At 34.7% G+C, this 17,770-nt stretch overlaps 1 protein-coding gene across 2 annotated transcripts in view; it reads left to right on the forward strand.

Moving 5' to 3' along the window:
* The window catches only part of PHIP (PHIP subunit of CUL4-Ring ligase complex), a 106,803-nt gene that overhangs the window by 81,313 nt on the left and 7,720 nt on the right, over window positions 1-17,770 (forward strand). For both annotated transcript variants that reach the window (XM_014870196.2, XM_014870197.2), the window contains exons 26-39: window positions 6-130; window positions 337-419; window positions 3,521-3,632; window positions 3,850-3,911; window positions 5,464-5,619; window positions 7,586-7,706; window positions 9,392-9,517; window positions 11,512-11,584; window positions 11,980-12,030; window positions 12,314-12,463; window positions 13,858-14,010; window positions 16,079-16,242; window positions 16,718-17,007; window positions 17,339-17,500. In XM_014870196.2, coding sequence (XP_014725682.1) covers window positions 6-130; window positions 337-419; window positions 3,521-3,632; window positions 3,850-3,911; window positions 5,464-5,619; window positions 7,586-7,706; window positions 9,392-9,517; window positions 11,512-11,584; window positions 11,980-12,030; window positions 12,314-12,463; window positions 13,858-14,010; window positions 16,079-16,242; window positions 16,718-17,007; window positions 17,339-17,500 — 1,828 coding nt within the window. The remainder of the gene's footprint in view (window positions 1-5; window positions 131-336; window positions 420-3,520; window positions 3,633-3,849; window positions 3,912-5,463; window positions 5,620-7,585; window positions 7,707-9,391; window positions 9,518-11,511; window positions 11,585-11,979; window positions 12,031-12,313; window positions 12,464-13,857; window positions 14,011-16,078; window positions 16,243-16,717; window positions 17,008-17,338; window positions 17,501-17,770) is intronic.

Here is a 17,770-nt window from a genome sequence, read left to right on the forward strand (position 1 = left end):
TCTAGGAGCAAGAGCTGATGAAAATAGTTGGGATTAAGTATGAAGTGGGATTGCCTACTCTCTGCTGTCTTAAACTAGCTTTTCTTGACCCTGATACGGGTAAACTGACTGGAGGAGCCTTCACCATGAAGTAAGGAAAACAATATTGTATGCAAATTGGGGGTTTTCTTGGACGAGGGAGGGCCAGGGGATTGTTGAGGTTGCAAGTTAAATAATGACATTAATATTGACCTTGTGCTTTTCAAATGTTGAAGTGTTAATTTTTTTAATGTAAGTGCTTTATGTTACACTTTTGCTGTTTTATTGCTTAATAGTTATGTGTTCTGTTGTAATTAGGTACCATGATATGCCAGATGTCATAGATTTCCTAGTTTTGAGGCAACAATTTGATGATGCAAAGCATAGACGATGGAATATAGGTGAGTTGTGGGGAAAGTTGTGTGCTGTGGTTTTGTTTGTTTGTTTTTTTAAGTGTCTACCTATTTTCATGATAACTTCCTTAAAAGTAGGTAATGGTAAAGAAATCCTAATACTGTGCTGAAGTCAGAGGCTATGCTCTGTCTATAGTTAGCTGGAGAGTTCTGCTTAGTCCTTGACCAAAGTGGCAGCAAGTATGCAAAATAGTGAAGGTGATCTTTAAAAGAGAGTGTAAAGAAAATTTCAGTTGTATATTTGCAGAGAAAATAGGGACAGGTTTTAGGAATATGGCGCTTATTGCTAGCTGATAACTTCTTGTAGTCTATATATTGTTTGTATCTCTCTTTTTTTTAAATTGAGGTCCTTCCTACAACTGCATTGCTACTAGGATTGTTTTCTTTCCACTTTCTGAAACTTCTACTGAAAAAATGGGAATGCTTTTTAAAAAATTGCAAATTGATGTCTAGATTATACAACAAGAATTCTCTTTCCATTTCCTTATACTTTTTGAATTCTGTTCTAAACTCGGTGGTTTAGCTTCATTGAAGTATATATAGTTATAATTAACTGCCAAGTGACGAGAGAATGACTTGGATTCTTTTTACTTTGCCTATGCCCAGTTATTTCAGAGTACTGGGTACTGGGACAATGCCCATGACTGTTAGGCCCTCCAGTCAGATCTATTTCCTAGTCATCTTTTCCATACTACAATAAAGAGCACCTTTCAGTAGTGGAATGAATTAATCTCCTGCCCTTTGATATCCTTAGGTTGTGTGCCTTAGCAGTAGATGTATAAATTACATGATGCCACAGGAATAAGTTCCATGTCACCTGATACTTCACACTACGTTGGCTGAAAGACAGCTCATCTTCAATTCTATAGGGAATTTGGTAAAGACCCTAGACTTCTGATCCTATAAGAAACCTAAGCCTTGATTTCTTCTTCAAAGACCATTTCAGTTTAAAGATCTCGTAAGTGACAAGGTTGATGAAGATATACTAATAGGTCACTAAGCTTTGCTATTTCCTCATGGCTATGGATCTGTGGTCGTGTCCTCCTCTGCCATGCCATGCTTTTGCAGAAAATCATGGCAGCAGCAGAAGAATGATTGGCACAGTTTGTTTGTGAACAGCCTAGCCAGGCTTCCTGAGCTGGTATTGTATTTCAAGAAATTGCAGTCTGGAATAAATTGAAGCTACACTGAAAGTATTGGAAATACCAGGACCTTATATCAAGCTTCCAATGCAAATAATGTGAATTTTTATTGTTGTTTGGACTTTGTTTTTAGGGAAGAATATTTGTATGTCTATTATATTTTTTAATATTAAATTGATATTAATGTATGAATCCTTTTAGAAGTAACAAACAAAATTTGAAATTACAGGTTCTTATTTGCATTCAGATCCTATTTATTGCATATCTTTATCTTATTACATTATTATCTTACTTGAAGTTTAATTTCAAGTTTAATGCTTGGGCTAAGAGCTACTCTAGTAGGATTCCTGGAACTTCAGTTGCTTGTCTTAGCTGTGCATACCTGTTTCTTACATAGTGGCCACTGTGAGTTCCACATACACTTTTTTGTTACTTTCAAGCAAGCATTATGCTGGGATACTCAGTTCTGGAAAATTGCACTCGAGCCACCTTCTTCTGAGAGATCTTGATCTGCTCTCTGCATAGATGAGGCAGCACAGAGGACATGGAGAACGTAGTGATTCAGGAGATGTTTTCTGCTGAATTGATTCATGTTGTTTTCTGCTTTAGCATCCTGTCTGTAAAAATGCTATGGCTCTTGAGAACTTAGAAGGCCAGTTGCCAGTATATGCCCCTTTAAGTGGTTTTGATCTGCTTAATGTTCAGCTCAGTGAAGTCACTCCTAGTTGTACCTATGTATGTTTCTTTGTAAAACTGATCACTAGGGAAGGCCATATTGGAAAACTGTAATTTTATAGTTCTTCAGAAAACAAATTATTATTTTAAAATAAAGCATCAACCCTTATTTATGTTTTTGATCTTGCATTTCAGATATTTCAGGTTTACTTGGTTCTATTCAGCACAATTAGGACTATTAATAGAAGCTTTATAATTGTCCTGAATTATTTGTGTTCCATTAAATTTAAAATTTAAAAAAAAATGCAGTAAAGAAAGCAGGCAATTTTTGAGAATATATTTGCTTCCTATTATTTCAGACAACTTCAGTATGTATTTCAGACATCTTCAGCAAGCATTTGGGCAGAGGGTGGATATTGAAATGGAACAAATATTGCAGCAGTTGAGAGTGTGTATATATTCAAATCCCATGAACATAAAAATGTGTAGTTCTTGGAATCTTGAGCTTAAATTACATTTTTTCTTGCATTGAACAGAATATTACAGTAAAATTGTTTCTTAATTTTGTGGCATGTGTTGTAGAAAATGTTAGCATTTGTGATGGTGTGTAATACATATATTCTCACGTGTAATTTTTTTAATAATGCTTCTGACCTTTTTTCTCAGCTGTGTGAATGCTTTGTGGTAGTGAAGCCATTGCAAGTCATAGTAAATTACTTTGCTAACCTTTTTGAGCAAGCTTTAATAAATTTTATTCTATTATCAGTGAGATTGCCTACATAGTAAAGAGAATGAACCTCTTGAGTTACATTTGCATTGCTGAAAAAGCACTTCAGAAGCTAAGGAGGACAAGCTCAGCAGCTTGTAAAATATTCCCCATACAGAAGTGTCATAGTGCTCAGTCATTTTAAGGTAGCATGTAGTATTTAATGCAAGTAGATTTGAGTCTTAAAGGAGTCTTAATGCATTGAAATGTCTTACCTTTTATATGAAATTAAGAAATAAATTCGTAAGTGAAGAATATGTAGATAGATTTGAAAATCATTATTTTTCTAAATTGTCATATTAACTTTCATTTTGGTTAAAAAACAATCTTCAGAAAGAATTTGATAGTTTTGGTTTTTTTACTGAGCATTTACATGCTTGCCTGCTGAGGCTGTAAATGTTCAAAAGGATTTCTGTATTTAAGATCAAACCAGATATATCTAAAACTGCTTTTCTGGGAGGGTAACATGTCTTATATTGATGAAATTATTTTTTGTTCTTACCTAGGTGATCGTTTCAGGTCAGTGATAGATGATGCTTGGTGGTTTGGAACAATTGAAAGCCAGGAACCTCTTCAGCCTGATTATCCTGATAGCTTATTTCAGTGCTACAACGTCTGGTTAGCAAATTTTTCTTCAATCTTTTTTATGTTAATTAGTTACTTCATCTGAAGTACTGACTGAGAAACTTAATTTCATTAAATTCAGCCATGCATCTCGCTGTACCAGTTTATTATAATATTCTGTGGTGTATAAATTAAAGTTTTGTTACAAACATTAAATAATTACATTGTTGAGGCAATATTAGTAGATAATTTAAGTGTGTTTATTTTTAAGCTGGGACAATGGTGATACTGAGAAGATGAGCCCTTGGGACATGGAGCTGATACCAAGTAATGGTATGTTAACTTAATAATATAATTTGTTTTACAAGTGTGTTTTAAGAAGGAAAAAAAAATCTTATATGGTTTTACATAAACAATCCTGTTTTTTGGGGGGAGTGGGAGGAGGGCCCACAAGAAAGAATTATTAAAGAATATCTTTGAATCAATTTCTAAACTAAAAGTGAATCAGGATAAAAGAACTGTGAAAAAACAACCATGCTAGATAAATTGAGTTATGTTGAAAATAGAAATAATAAAAGAATTGTTATAGATAATATGCAGTTAAACATAACTCTTAGTGCAATTAGGGAGGTAAACCCCTGCCCTAGGTCAGCTTGAGGAAACTGGCTGCTCTAAGATATGTCAGCATTCTTGCAGACATTCAGTGCATTGCAGATGCAACCTGTGCCTATGAGAGAGTTTGGTAATAGATGGATTTTTCTCCCCCTCTGGCCCAGCATATGTAGCAGATACACATGCTGCAGAGTGGACAGCATAGCACGGACACTGTTCACAGTCAAGAATGTAGTATTTCTTCTTCCATAGTGTGTTGGTTGGTTGTTGGGTTTTCTTCTAAGACTTTATAGAACTCTTGTTAAAAAGCAAAAGAGAATCAGCATTTTTTCCATTAAATATTTGATAATATTGTCTCTCGAGTAACCATAAATAATTCTTATTTATTTACACTTGTAATTGTGTTAATTTCAACTTTTTATTTTGATTCAATCTTTCTTTTAATAGGTTTCTCTTTGTCATAAGCAAAATACAGGTGTTAGAGTGATAACATGACTAAAGTAAATAATTAAAATAGATGACCTCATTTACTTTTTAGTAGAGGCCAATTCTTGTCTTAAGAAAGGAGAAACCATTTTCAGATAAAGAATAGCTACTGATTAAGATAACTAAACCTGAACTTGTTTTTTTTTTCTATATTCACAAATATCAACATTTGTTGTACCTTCTTAAAAATTGTTAGAGAGGACAACTTAACATCATACTTTGAAAATCTGCTGTTATAGTATAAATTGTCAAAATTGGTAGGTCCTCAAGGATGCTAAGGTGATAACACTATTAATTTGCATACTCAGGAACTGTGGTTTTAGCATTTGAACTCAAAACTGACAATGTAGAACCACTACCTGGAGAATGTTTTAGCAGCAACAAAGTTCTCTTAAGCTCCATCTGAAAATCTTCTGCTGTTCCTTACCAAAATAACTTATTACCAAGAATATTGGCTTTTGAACACAGAATAACTCCATAACCAAAACAGAAGTTTTAACTGTGATTAATGAGTGTCTTAGTTGGTTCTAAAATAAATTTTACGATTAGCAATTCAGAAGAGGATAAATCTTCAGGGAGGACCTCTACACCAAACTGCATTGTAAGTATTTAAATGTAACACAGAGTAATATACAGAAAGGATACTGGATACATCCGAAATGTCTTTGAGCAAATCAAGAGCTATGCATTTGTAAAAATGATTACATGGTATCTTTGATTTACAGGTATATGTATTACACAAGATACTAACATTTATGTTTTATTTAATTTTCTTATTACTTTCCAGCTGTATTTCCAGAAGAACTGGGAACTAGTGTTCCTTTAACTGATGATGAACGTAGAACACTGCTCTACAAACCTTTGGATGGAGAGTGGGGTTCCAGGACCCGAGAAGAGGACTGTGACAGAATTATTGCAGGGATAAACCAACTCATGACTCTAGGTAAATTGTGAATAATGTGAGAAATGTTTTTGGTTTATATTTTTCAGACTATGATCATGTGCACTTCTGAAATTACCGATATGAATGTGATAAAATACACATTTAACCTCTTGATTAATTCAAACAAAACTTTCTCATTGAACAATTTTAAAGGTTTTTTTTATAGTGAGTACTTATGAAACCTAAATTTTTTCCTGTTTCCCAAGGTAACTGTTGCTTTTTGGTAGATAATTTGGCATATGCTAAGGGTTTGGGTTTTATATGTTAAAAGCAAGTACTTGATTTTTTTAACTTTAGCTATCAGAATCTCATGTTGGGGTTAAAGTTAAAACCTTTATGATTAAGTGAATATTAACTAAATTATGGATGGATGGAGGGGGGAAGGAGAAAAGCATAAATTTACTTAGATAATGAATGTCTATGTGTGGATTTTCCCCGTATTGGCCTTTTCTAATTCCTGATTTCTTCCCCACATTTGCTTAATTACGCCAAATATTGAGGGAAAAGTAATTGATTACCTTAGGAAAGCTGCTTGCTATTTGGTTGTGGAGCAATTATTCTTTATAGGCAGCTTCTGAAAAAGTAATTGTTAAAATGTTTAATGCGTCACTGCAAAATTTACTTGATCAAAGATGGATATCTGGGTGGAGATCCATCACTAAATACACGCTGAATTATATATTCTGTATGTCTGTATGGAGAGCAAAAGGGGTTCAATCACCAGTCTTAGGTTTTGGGCTAACAGTGGTCATGCATTAAATATAAAAGTTACAGATACTTTGTTTAACTGATTTTTGAAGCACCTAATGCAGGGTAAGATTTATGTTTCAAAAAAGCCAAAAACCTCTTAACTCCTGAAATCATTCTGCTTACCTGTATATCCCATATGGTTTCTTTGATGATATGCTCCTTAAGAAACGTCCTAAACAAAGTTATCTGTACAGTGCAGTAGAACAAATTAGACATTTAGACATTTATTAAAAAAAACCCAAACAAACTGAGGAAATGAAATTTGAACCGGTTTTGATGTGCCATCTAAGAGTAATGGTTTTATATTTTGCATTATGGTGTATGGCAGACCACTTAGTTTGGGATTTGGCTACAGCAGTTGTGGTACATATTGGTACAAAGTAGCAGTTGCTAGAACATTCAAAAGAATAAGTAAACAGCTTTTAGAAGAAGAGTGGGTTTTTTTAGCAGCAGCTATTTTCTGTTTTTAAAGACTTTTGAGACTTTTCAAGATGATTTTCTGGTTTTGTATTGCAGTATTTTTCTTTGAGATATAAGATGTTAGAATGATGTGTCTAAGCCCTCATGATGATTCTAAATACAGGAGGGAAAAAGCAAGGCTGTTTAGGTGCATAGATATAAATTGCTCAGCAGTCCTCTAGCACTATATTGGATTGGTTTTGGAAGGCTTCTTTGCTTTTAGGTAGGAACAGGAGAGAGTGTTTCTGTTTTACTTTGAGCATGGATTTTACCCACATCTTAAAGGGGCTGAAATAGCACTGTAACTTTTATGGCAGGAATTTAATGTATTGCTTTGTTTGATGATATGAGAGCAGCAATATAAAGTGAAATGAAATGAGCCTATGCTGTAAATAATGATACTGAATTGCATGCCTTCATCTGTGTATGATTTTTATACTTTTCAAATGTGTATATTCCAAATGTGCACTTGCTGTGCCTTTGGGGGGAGTGTGGTGCTTCATGCATAACAGAATGGGAACCCAGTCACTGCAGCAACGGGATATACAGTACCCACCTCAGCAAGCACTCTAAATAGAGTATCAAAAATCATGTGGAATATCTAGAGTAGTTACTGTTACTTTTAGAAAACTGCTATACATTTCAAGCATGAAGAAATAGCTTTTGTTTCAGGGGATGAATCTTGAAACTGCCATGGAACTTTGTGGTATATGACACTTGGAGTTTTTTGTTTTGTTTTGTTTCTTTTTTCATCTAGATATTGCTTCTGCATTTGTGGCACCAGTGGATCTTCAAGCTTACCCAATGTATTGCACTGTTGTGGCATATCCCACAGACCTCAGTACCATTAAGCAAAGACTGGAAAGCAGATTTTACAGGTTAGACCCAAGTCTCAGTTCTACTGTGATCTACCAGCAGCTGTATTTTTGGTAGCTCTTTGTCTTGTCCTACCAAACTAGGAGGTGGGCATGGATGTGCGCTTTTACTTTCTTTCATCTATCCTTGATCTAGGTTTGCATTTTCTAAAAGTCAAAAAAGGATTGAACATCTCCAAAATGTATTTTAGAACTACATGGCATTCAAATTCCTGATTATGCAAATTACTTGTTCCATGCGAGATTCAAATTGCTGGGTTAGTAGAGCGACTTTTGGTTCAAAGGTTTAAGTTTCCACTTAATATTTTGTAAAAAATAATTTTAATAAGAGAAACCTTAAAAATATCTCAAGTGTTTTTTGTCCTAATATGCTTTAAAAATTATTCTTGCATCACTTAAGCAGCTACGCAGAATCTGATTTCTTAAATTATTGATGTTGAACTTCTGAGATGTTGTACAGCAACAAAAATAAGTTCATACTTTTTTATACTGTTTTGATGTTTTCCTAAACTGTCGTTGCTATTGCTGTGGGTTTTTGTTTGTTTGTTTTAGTAAATATCTATATAGGAGTATAGTTCTCTAAATTGCTTCAGTTTCCTTAAGTTCTTGTTCTATTTCTTGTTTTAAAATCAGTGTCACTTTCGTTTCTTTTGAATAAACATGGCTAGGATTTTGTTTTGGGCCAAATTTCGAAGTTCACTTTTAGTGCTTTATTTATGCTAAAAGAAGATTGAATCCTAAAATAAATTTGCTTTCTCATTTTCAAAAAAGCATCTCTGGTTTTTATCACTCTATTGCAATATTGAATTCTATGTTTATTGTGTTATATGAGGTACTCCAGCTTTCTCTTCTATAATGCACAGCTTTGCTGTCAGATGGAGAGAACTTTTTGCTAGATTTTGTTTCTCTTATCAAAAGAGCAAGCAGTTATTTTTGGTAATCAGCACACCTTCAATAAATTGGACTTTATTGCCAATTTTTTTATTGCCGAGGCTAGTTAGGTAATAAGCAACCACACTGTTGTGCTTTTCAGTGATTTTTTTTTTTTTAATTTCTTTTTTCGTTTTGCATTTAGTGGATTGTTCAGATCACTTTTGATTTTTGGTAGTTTTTCATGAGGCTTTTTTTTACTTTAAGCTTTTTTACTTGTAACTTTTATGATGTCAGAGTCTTTACTATCTCTTTATTTTATTTTCTTTAGGTTTGGATCTATTTTTTTCAGTTATTCTGCTTTTGTGCATAATTTTTTATAATGTGACTTCTATAGTTAGGTTATTAAATCGGGAAATCTGGTTGTTGTCTATGTCAGAAAAAGGTATACTCTAAAACATTTTTATTACTATTTTGTTAATCCTTAACTGAGTTCAAAGGCCATATAGGATGGGTTCTATATGTCATAAAGGAATCATAAAAGCTGAAGTGTCACAGCTGAATTTTCCTGAGGAGTTTCAGCTGTATGTTCTTAAAGCCATTTGTATAGATTACCACAGAGTACAACATGAAAATGGGAAGCTGAGGAAGCTGCCTGCTGCTGCTCACTTAGGGCAGCACATCCGATGTGCACATTTTCTGATGTAACGAAAAACAGCAGTGAATGAGAAGGATGTAACTTTTCCTCCCCTGTTCCCATACACTGCTAGAAATTGTCCTTATTTCTTGTCCCTTTTCTGCCAACTGTTTCCATACAGGCGCCTTTCTTCCTTAATGTGGGAAGTGCGGTACATCGAACACAATACCCGCACGTTTAATGAACCCGGAAGTCCTATTGTCAAATCTGCCAAATTTGTCACAGATCTTCTGCTACACTTCATAAAGTGAGTTGCTTTAGTAGGTTTGTTGTTATTCCTGTCTCTTACTGAGGTAAGAGCGTTTTCAGATCTGAATTCTAAAGTAAGATAGTTCTGCACTTTAAATAAACCTGTTGTCTGCTGTTGGGGCAGAATAGAACAGAGTTTATGTTGACAAGGAATTCATAAGTTTGCAAAACAAGTTCTGTAATACATTTGAGTGTCATAGATTGGCATGGCATTTTCTTTTGAGAGACTTTCTCCTAAATGATAAAAAAGGGTTTGAGTATCTTCATGGAGTTACAGATATATTAATTGGTAAGTTAGGTGTTCTAATTTTGAATTTAAATACTGGCTATGTTAACATAATTCTAAAATTAGATTACAATTCTAGATTACAATTTATAGTAGGTTTGAAAATAACGTTTTATATGTATGCAAAGTAAAAATTAAAGGCTTCATAGACGATTGAAGTTGTAGCTGTCTTTCAAACAATATATTATTATCTATAGACAAACTCAATGACAAATACTAAAGATTTTTCAGTCAGTTGACACATCTGCAGATCTGAAGTTTGTAAGAATTACTCTGCCCACTGCCTTGGTTTGCTTGTACACAATGAGCACTGCTGTTTCCACCTTGTAGACACATACTTCATTAGTTTAACAAGAATTGTGACATTTTTAGTGATTTAGTTTGTCACTTTTAAATTGAATCTAGTTCTTGTTTATTTAGTGTTCTTAAAAAAGCATTAGAACTTTCCTTAGTATTTGGAAATCTAGGACTTTGACTCCATAAATAAATGTTCAATTTCTTCAGTGCCTGTGATTTCTGATATTTGCTGGAGAATGTAAAACACTTAACTGCTTTAGATGTTAAAAATTTTAGTGAAATATACACCATTAGGAAGAGATGCATATCTAAAGGGCTTTCTGTTACTAATTTTGTTCTTTAACATCTTTGTCCTACATGGGTTTTTTCTGATTTAATTAAGCAGCTCAGGGTTTTTCAAAGTGTATGTAGCTCAGAGTTTTTCAAAGTGTATGTTTTTAATTGGCTTAGCTAAATTAGTGGATATTCTTGGATATCCTTATTTAATAATGGCCTATAGCTTGAGTCTATTAATATACTAATTTAAATGAACTAGCAATTCATGTAAAGTCCAGATTTTATGGTTGTAACTGTAAGGTAGAAGGCCTAGACAATGGAAAGTAATGCCCATGATTCTGATGAGAGTGAAATATCTAGATGCCTCTGAGACTCTATGTCTTAGTTTCTTCAATTACTCAAGTGTCCTAAAGAGCTGAAAATGGGGGGGTGGGCGTTCCAGTTAGTTTATCTTCTTTTACCTTCTCTCACAGCTGTCCTAGTGGTAACGGCAGTAACCCGTATTATAGATTCTGATCCTGGGGTGGAGTTTGCTGAGTGTTTACAGTTACAAGTGGTAGAAGTGTTACAAACCACTTTTCTTCCCAGTGGTTTGTATTGCTAAACAATAGAACACCTTCGAGCTTTCTCCTTTGTAGAGGAGTTTTATATGTTAATCAAGAGTTGAAAATCAGTGTGTTTTGCTGATTTAATTATGCAGGTTTACGCAATAGTAACAGTTAGTCCTTACACACTTGCATTTCAAGTGTTATACATTGTGGGTGCTAAACTGAATTATTAAATTGCACTTTTGTACAATAAATGTACTGTTATGCTCCTTGCAAAGCTAGGTGGGCCTCAAACCTTTTATAGTATAGGATTAGATTTTTCTGATGCTGACAAATCCATGGTAAAGGATTATGATTTTTAATTTTAAAACATTCACACTGTTAAGTGATCTATGTTTTACAACTTTTTGAGCAGATGGTTAGCTTGACTTATTGCTTCAGTACTCTTAATATTCATTTAGCACTAAACACATTCTCATTTTATTTGGGATGGCTTCATAAATATTTTCCTTTTCCTAGGCAAATTACATTTGATTCCACAGGTGATGACAGAAAATAAACATTTGCTTGCGTTTCTTTTTACAGAGACCAGAGCTGCTATGACATAATTCCATTATACAATGCAATGAAGAAGAAAGTGTTGTCTGACTCTGATGAGGTAAGTGGTTGTGTGTTGGGCATTGGCATTGATACACTGGAGAAACAAGACTGCTGTTTGTCCTGTGGAAGACCAAAGTACTGGTTTCAGTCACTGCTGGGAAGTGGAGTCTACTTTTCTGTCAGGACAATGTTTCTTCTTGTCAGCTAGAAAACTGGGTGAAAATCCAGCCTCCTCTCTTCCTTTAGTCCAGAGAGCTTTGATAGTTTGCTGGAGTATGCTGCTTAGACTTCTGAGAGGTTCTCAGAATTGACAGTCACATGACATGCTTCTCAGAGGGATGGGGGTAGGGTTGGAAAGAGTCAAATTAAAAGTTTAAAGTATAAAAGAACTTGACTACTCATATATGCTTATATTTTTTAACCTTTTTATGCGACTCATTATCTTGCTCAAAGGAAGAAGAGAAAGATACAAATGTGCCAGGGACTTCCACTAGAAAAAGAAAGGTAAAGGTTTTAAAATTTTTAAATTTATATTTTTAGTACTACAATTGCTAGACTGTATTTGTCAACAGTAGAGTGTAATGTTTCTAGTATTGTGTAATGTCAGCTTTTTGAAAGTTTTGAACTTAGTGATCTGTTGTTCTTCTGAGCTGTTCAATGTAAAAATATTTCTGTCTATGCTGCTGCATGTTGTGAATTCATTTATATCCTGTGAGTAACTTTTCCATTAGATTTTGTAAAAGCAGCTAGTTTATTTAATATATACCAGGCAATATTGTCATTTCAGGATCATCAGCCGAAGCGTCGGCTTCGTAACAGGGCTCAGTCATATGACATTCAGTCATGGAAGAAGCAATGCCAGGAGCTGCTGAATCTCATTTTTCAGTGTGAAGACTCTGAACCATTTCGACAGCCAGTGGATCTTCTTGAGTATCCAGTGAGTATTTTAGAACAAGACGACTGGTTATAATCCAATTGTTAAGTGGTGGGTTGGTTTGTTTAGTTTTTTTTAACTTTGACCATTTTTTCAGTTCTTTCAATTGAATCTTCAGGCAGCTGTAGTGACAGAATTCTTTTCAGCACTTCATTGTCACTTGTTTAATAATGTTTACTGTTTTTTCAGCTAATTTCAAAACAAATAATACTTCTCTGCTCCCTCAGATACTTTTGTTGGAAAATATTTTGTATTCAGGGATGCTTATGTTATTAAGTAAATTACGGCTTTTAAAGTAAATAACAGCTTTTGCAATTAAGATGTCTTTCCTTTTCTGACTGAAAAATGGTCATATATATGACATGCATATAAAACTTCAAGTAAATAAAGAAAAGATTTTGCTTGCTTTCATTCTAGCCTATCTTAAGTTCTGTAAAATATCCAGGGTAATTAACTTGGGTGAAATTAACTGTCTCAATTAGAGAAAAGAAATGCTTCTCTTTTGTAAGTCACCAATAGATCTGTCTTGACACTTCTGCAGCCACTGGGTACCATTATTTTTGAAGTAACCTAAACTTTATGCTGTGGCCAACTACAAGTGGTCTTATGTGTTTGAGATCCTCAAATTAGCTGATAGAGAGCACTCTGCTAAGCTTAGGCATGAAACACACTGCTCCCTGGTGTCATAAGCCTGTTTAACATGTAGAGGCACTCCTATTCCACTTCTATTTGCACTGATGGATTAACTTAAACTTTTTAGTTAAATTTGGTATTTAAGCTTTTTCTTGTATGGACATGTCTCTATTTCTTCCATAGCCTGGAAAAATGTTCTGTCATTGGCTTGAATTGGGTCCTACCTAAGCCTGTGGAGTTTTTAATACTTCATTACATTAATAAATTGTCAGGTCTCCATTTGGGAAACTGCTTAGGTTTCAGAAAGGATGTGATGAGCCTCTGATGAGATTCAAGTATTCAAACTTCATATTTAAAGCTAATATATAAGAACAGTATTAGTCTTACTCCTGAGTTTGAGCGGCTAAGCCACCCAGAAGGCTTGTAGTCACACTTTCATACCACTGTTATCTTCATGTCAGTGTGTCAGTAATGCAGCCCTTAGGACACTAAATTCTGAGCTCTGCATTTCAGTAAATCGGTTTATAAAATGAATTAAATCGTTTATCAGTTAACTTCTAACCTTGACCCTGCTGAGTATGTCTGCAAGGAGATATATTGTGTATTTGTGGAAAGGGGAAAAATGTCTTCAGCAGTCTTTATGCCCTTATTTTTAAAAGTATCGTTTAAAGAGGACATTTTGGTTTATCAAACTCATCCTAATGAAAATGATACATTAAGGCTTGGAAAAAATTTTAATAAAATGCTTTGCTATTTCTAAACAGGATTATAGAGATATTATTGACACTCCTATGGACTTTGCTACTGTTAGAGAAACACTGGAAGCTGGCAACTACGAGTCACCAATGGAGTTATGTAAAGATGTGAGACTTATTTTCAGCAATTCCAAGGCCTATACACCAAGTAAAAGATCAAGGGTAAGATTTAATTGTTTTCCATTGTTGTTTGAAAGAACACATATCTAAAAGAGACAGTGTAATTTGATAGTTTTAAAAAGACAAGTTTAATTATTTCTAATCTTAAAATATGAATATTTCTGAGAAACTTCTACAGCTTTGTATTTGAAGGGAAAGAAACATGTGCTCTTTAAATACCAAAAATTCTGACGTTCTGCATGTGTGTTTCAAAAGTAAATATTTGAAAGTGGGTCTAAAGGGAAAGCACATGGAAGAAAAGTTCAGTAGAAGAAGGATTATGAGTACAAGAGTGAAATTTAAATGATATTTTGGGGAAGAAACCAGATTTTCAAAACAAAAACACAGGGAGCCCCTCCACTTTGAAGGTTGCCACAAACTGAAATATCCACGTAAGTAGCAGAGGATGTTGAAATTCTGTACTGTTCACCACTATGCATTAGGATTGTAATGAAGCTCAGGATTTCTGGGACACAGGACAGTTTACATAAAGTGTCAGCTTACAAAGCTGTTTGTACTGAGATATCCTGCTTAGGTGCAGTATCTGATAGCAGTTAAATTATAGATGCATATTTACACAGGTTCAAGGCTTCTGTGTAGCTTTTCTTCTACTAATGTGTGTTAGGTTTTAAGACCAGAATTATTAACAGCTTTTATGTTTGGCTGTTCTAAATAGCAAGTTAATCATTAGGACTTCATTGTTTTAAGACTTAGGCACAAAATTTTTAGTAGGTGACTAGCAGGATCAGTGATTACTCTCCAATCAGTAGCAGACAGGCCCACTCACTGTTGAGGCTGCCATACTCCATGAAAGAATTACTCTTTCAGTTGCAGCAAATGGCAGGGCTTTTGGGGCAGGTCTGGATTCTTTTGTGGTTTTTCTCCTTGACCTCATCATACCTGACATTAGCTTTGTGTGGTTTCATACATTCCTTTGTCATTTTTATTTCTTTCATGTTTCTTTCAAACAGACTGGTATAGTAATAAATTTGTCTTTTTTTGTTTTACTCAGAAGTAGAAGTTTATGTCAAGAGTTTTAATATTCTAGAACTGATGTGCTTTCAGTGCATGCAACATGTAGTTGAATCTGATGTTATTAGTATGTCATGCACTTATATTTTTAGCATCTTTATCATCAATGCTTTCTTGAACAGTAAACCTAAAGTAATCAGTTTCTTTTTTTTAACTTGGCACATCAGACGCACATTCCTCTGCATGCCATCTCCAGTAACATGCAGAATCCATCAAACCTATCCAGCCTTGTGCTCAGATGGTTTGGTGTGTCATTAAGTAGGAACTGGTTCAATATTGTCTCTGTGTTTCATAGAATGTGCTGTGTCTCCTCAAAATACCTAGACAGGTCACTTGGGTGTTTGTTCTGTTTCCAGAATTAATAGCAACTTGTGGAGGGTGATAAGCCCTCGGCACAGGAGTCCCCTGTGCTCCTGTGGAGGAGAGAGGCCTGAGGGCCAAAAGGATCTAAAATACTCCCCAGAGATAGGGCCCCCAAGCGAGTCCCCTTATAATTGTAGTGAGAAGAGAGCTACTGAATTTGGGAGTCTCTGTAAATCATCCAAGTCTAGAGATGGGAAAAAAAAGTGCAACTACGTAATTCCAATACATTTATTGTACCTGTTGCAACCAACTTACTTGCAGTATTGATTCATCTATAAAAGGAATAGACTGATGTTTAAATATAAGGATGCAACTTATTAGAGCAGAAAATAAGATTTCTTGACTCTAGGTATGATACAGCAAAATTGCATTAAGGATCTCTCTTTGTCAATTCTGTTGAAACTAGAAAGGGATACATCCTAGAAAGACAACTGAAAAGCTGGCTTTTCCAATTTTTCCTTTTCTGTGTCATCTTCAGTTGTGACACACTTTTCAGAACCATGAAAATAGTTAAAGCAAACCTACACATGGGTTAGTATATATTTGTTGAGGCAGATTGTAAATGTCCCTAAAACATTTCTAACTTTTTTACTTTTCTAGCTATTGTTCGGTGATAAATAAGTAAAAAGATGCTTTGGAGAAGTATACAACTTGTTTACTGGCTTTTCTTTTTTAGATCTACAGCATGAGCTTGCGCCTTTCTGCTTTCTTTGAAGAACACATAAGTTCTATTTTATCAGACTATAAATCTGCCCTACGCTTTCATAAAAGAAATACAATAAAGAAACGAAGGAAAAAAAGAAGTAGAAGCAGCTCAGTTTCCAGTAGTGTTGCATCCAGGTACATTAATTCATTTACAGTATTCATGAAATGCTGTGAAATTTTGACATACCTAAACAATAAAACTTAGTGTGTTTTTTTCTTAATACTTCCTTTACTATTCCCTATATTGCAGAATGGTAGCTTTGACATGCAAGTCCCTATGATGTGGAAGAGTTTTAAACTTTACTTAAAGCTATCCTAGTGTAAGTGCTTAAAATTCAAATAACTGCTAAATGTGTACAGTAAAACAGCATCGTTAGGATAGTGATGGCATCATGCTTTGTCATATAACTATAGTATTTATTGTAAAGATTCACTTTCCAGAAGCTCACAACTTACATGAATTTCCACAGTAAATGCCATATTTTTAACATACTTCATGCAGAGGTGATTGTTTTACTCCCACAATCTCAGACACTAGCATTTAATTTTATTTCTTCCTGTAAAATGACAAGGTGGTCATCCAGGATACAAATTGTTACTCCTTTTGCAGCCCTGAAAGGAAGAGGAGATTAATAAAACCTCAGCTGAAGGCAGAAACCTCTGCCACTTCATCATCTTCTGCACCTGCACGGTCGACAGCACTGAGACACGCTCCGCCTCAGATGAATGGAAAAGCCGCTGAGGGCTCCTCCTCCTCCTCCCTTGTGCGGACTCGAAGCAATAGGGGCATAACAGATGTGGCTGTTACAGAGCAACCATCTACTTCTTCAGCAGCAAAGCCTTTAACTATAAAGCCTTTAATTACAAAGCCTAATACTACTGCAGGGTCAGGAAAGTCAGGCAAGTTGGGGTGTTTTTGCTTTTGTTTTTGTTGTTTGGTTTTTTTTAATTAAGCCATGAATTATTTTAAAGGTAAAACTGACTCTTTGGAAATCTAATATATTTGTCTCAGTTAGGACTGATTCTGTTTTCAAACTGATGGACCTTTGAGGCTCTTCAGAGGAAAATTGAACAAGTTAAGCTGTGTTGTTTTATCTAGGACGCTTTCTCCCTTTTGGATAACTTACTCAAATTGTTTGTAGTAGAACATAAGTTCGATTTTAGCCCAACAAGTCTGAATGTAGTATAAACTACTTGACTTGATATTTTTTTTTTCTTTTTATCCTTCTAGTACTGGAGAATTCAACCAAACATTCCAAGAACCAGAATATTGTATCAAGCCCTACCCCATCTGATTTCAGTCATAACACTAGGAATAATTCCACGAGAGAAAATCCAGAGAAAGAGAAGCAAATCAAGCGCAAAGTAAAATCTTCCACTGTTAATCCACAAGGTACTAAATTTCTCTGGAACTTCCTCTCCACCCTCAGAGTTGTTGATGTAGTCACTGTGCTGTTGTACTTCAGTTGTGGTAATTTGGGGGTAGTGAAATTAGAATGCATTACGATTTAGCAGAATGGGGAAATCTAATGGAACAACAGTCATCATTAGTTTCGTTCTTGGTGAATTATTGTGGTTTTGACTTCTCTTAACACCATTTCCATGGTGTGGTAACTGTTGTCTAGGTGGTTTTGAGAGTTAACATATCTGTACCTTTATTTAA

The sequence above is a fragment of the Sturnus vulgaris genome, chromosome 3 (assembly GCF_052056855.1).
Source record: "Sturnus vulgaris isolate bStuVul1 chromosome 3, bStuVul1.hap1, whole genome shotgun sequence".
In the NCBI taxonomy this organism is placed as follows: Eukaryota; Metazoa; Chordata; class Aves; order Passeriformes; family Sturnidae; genus Sturnus; species Sturnus vulgaris.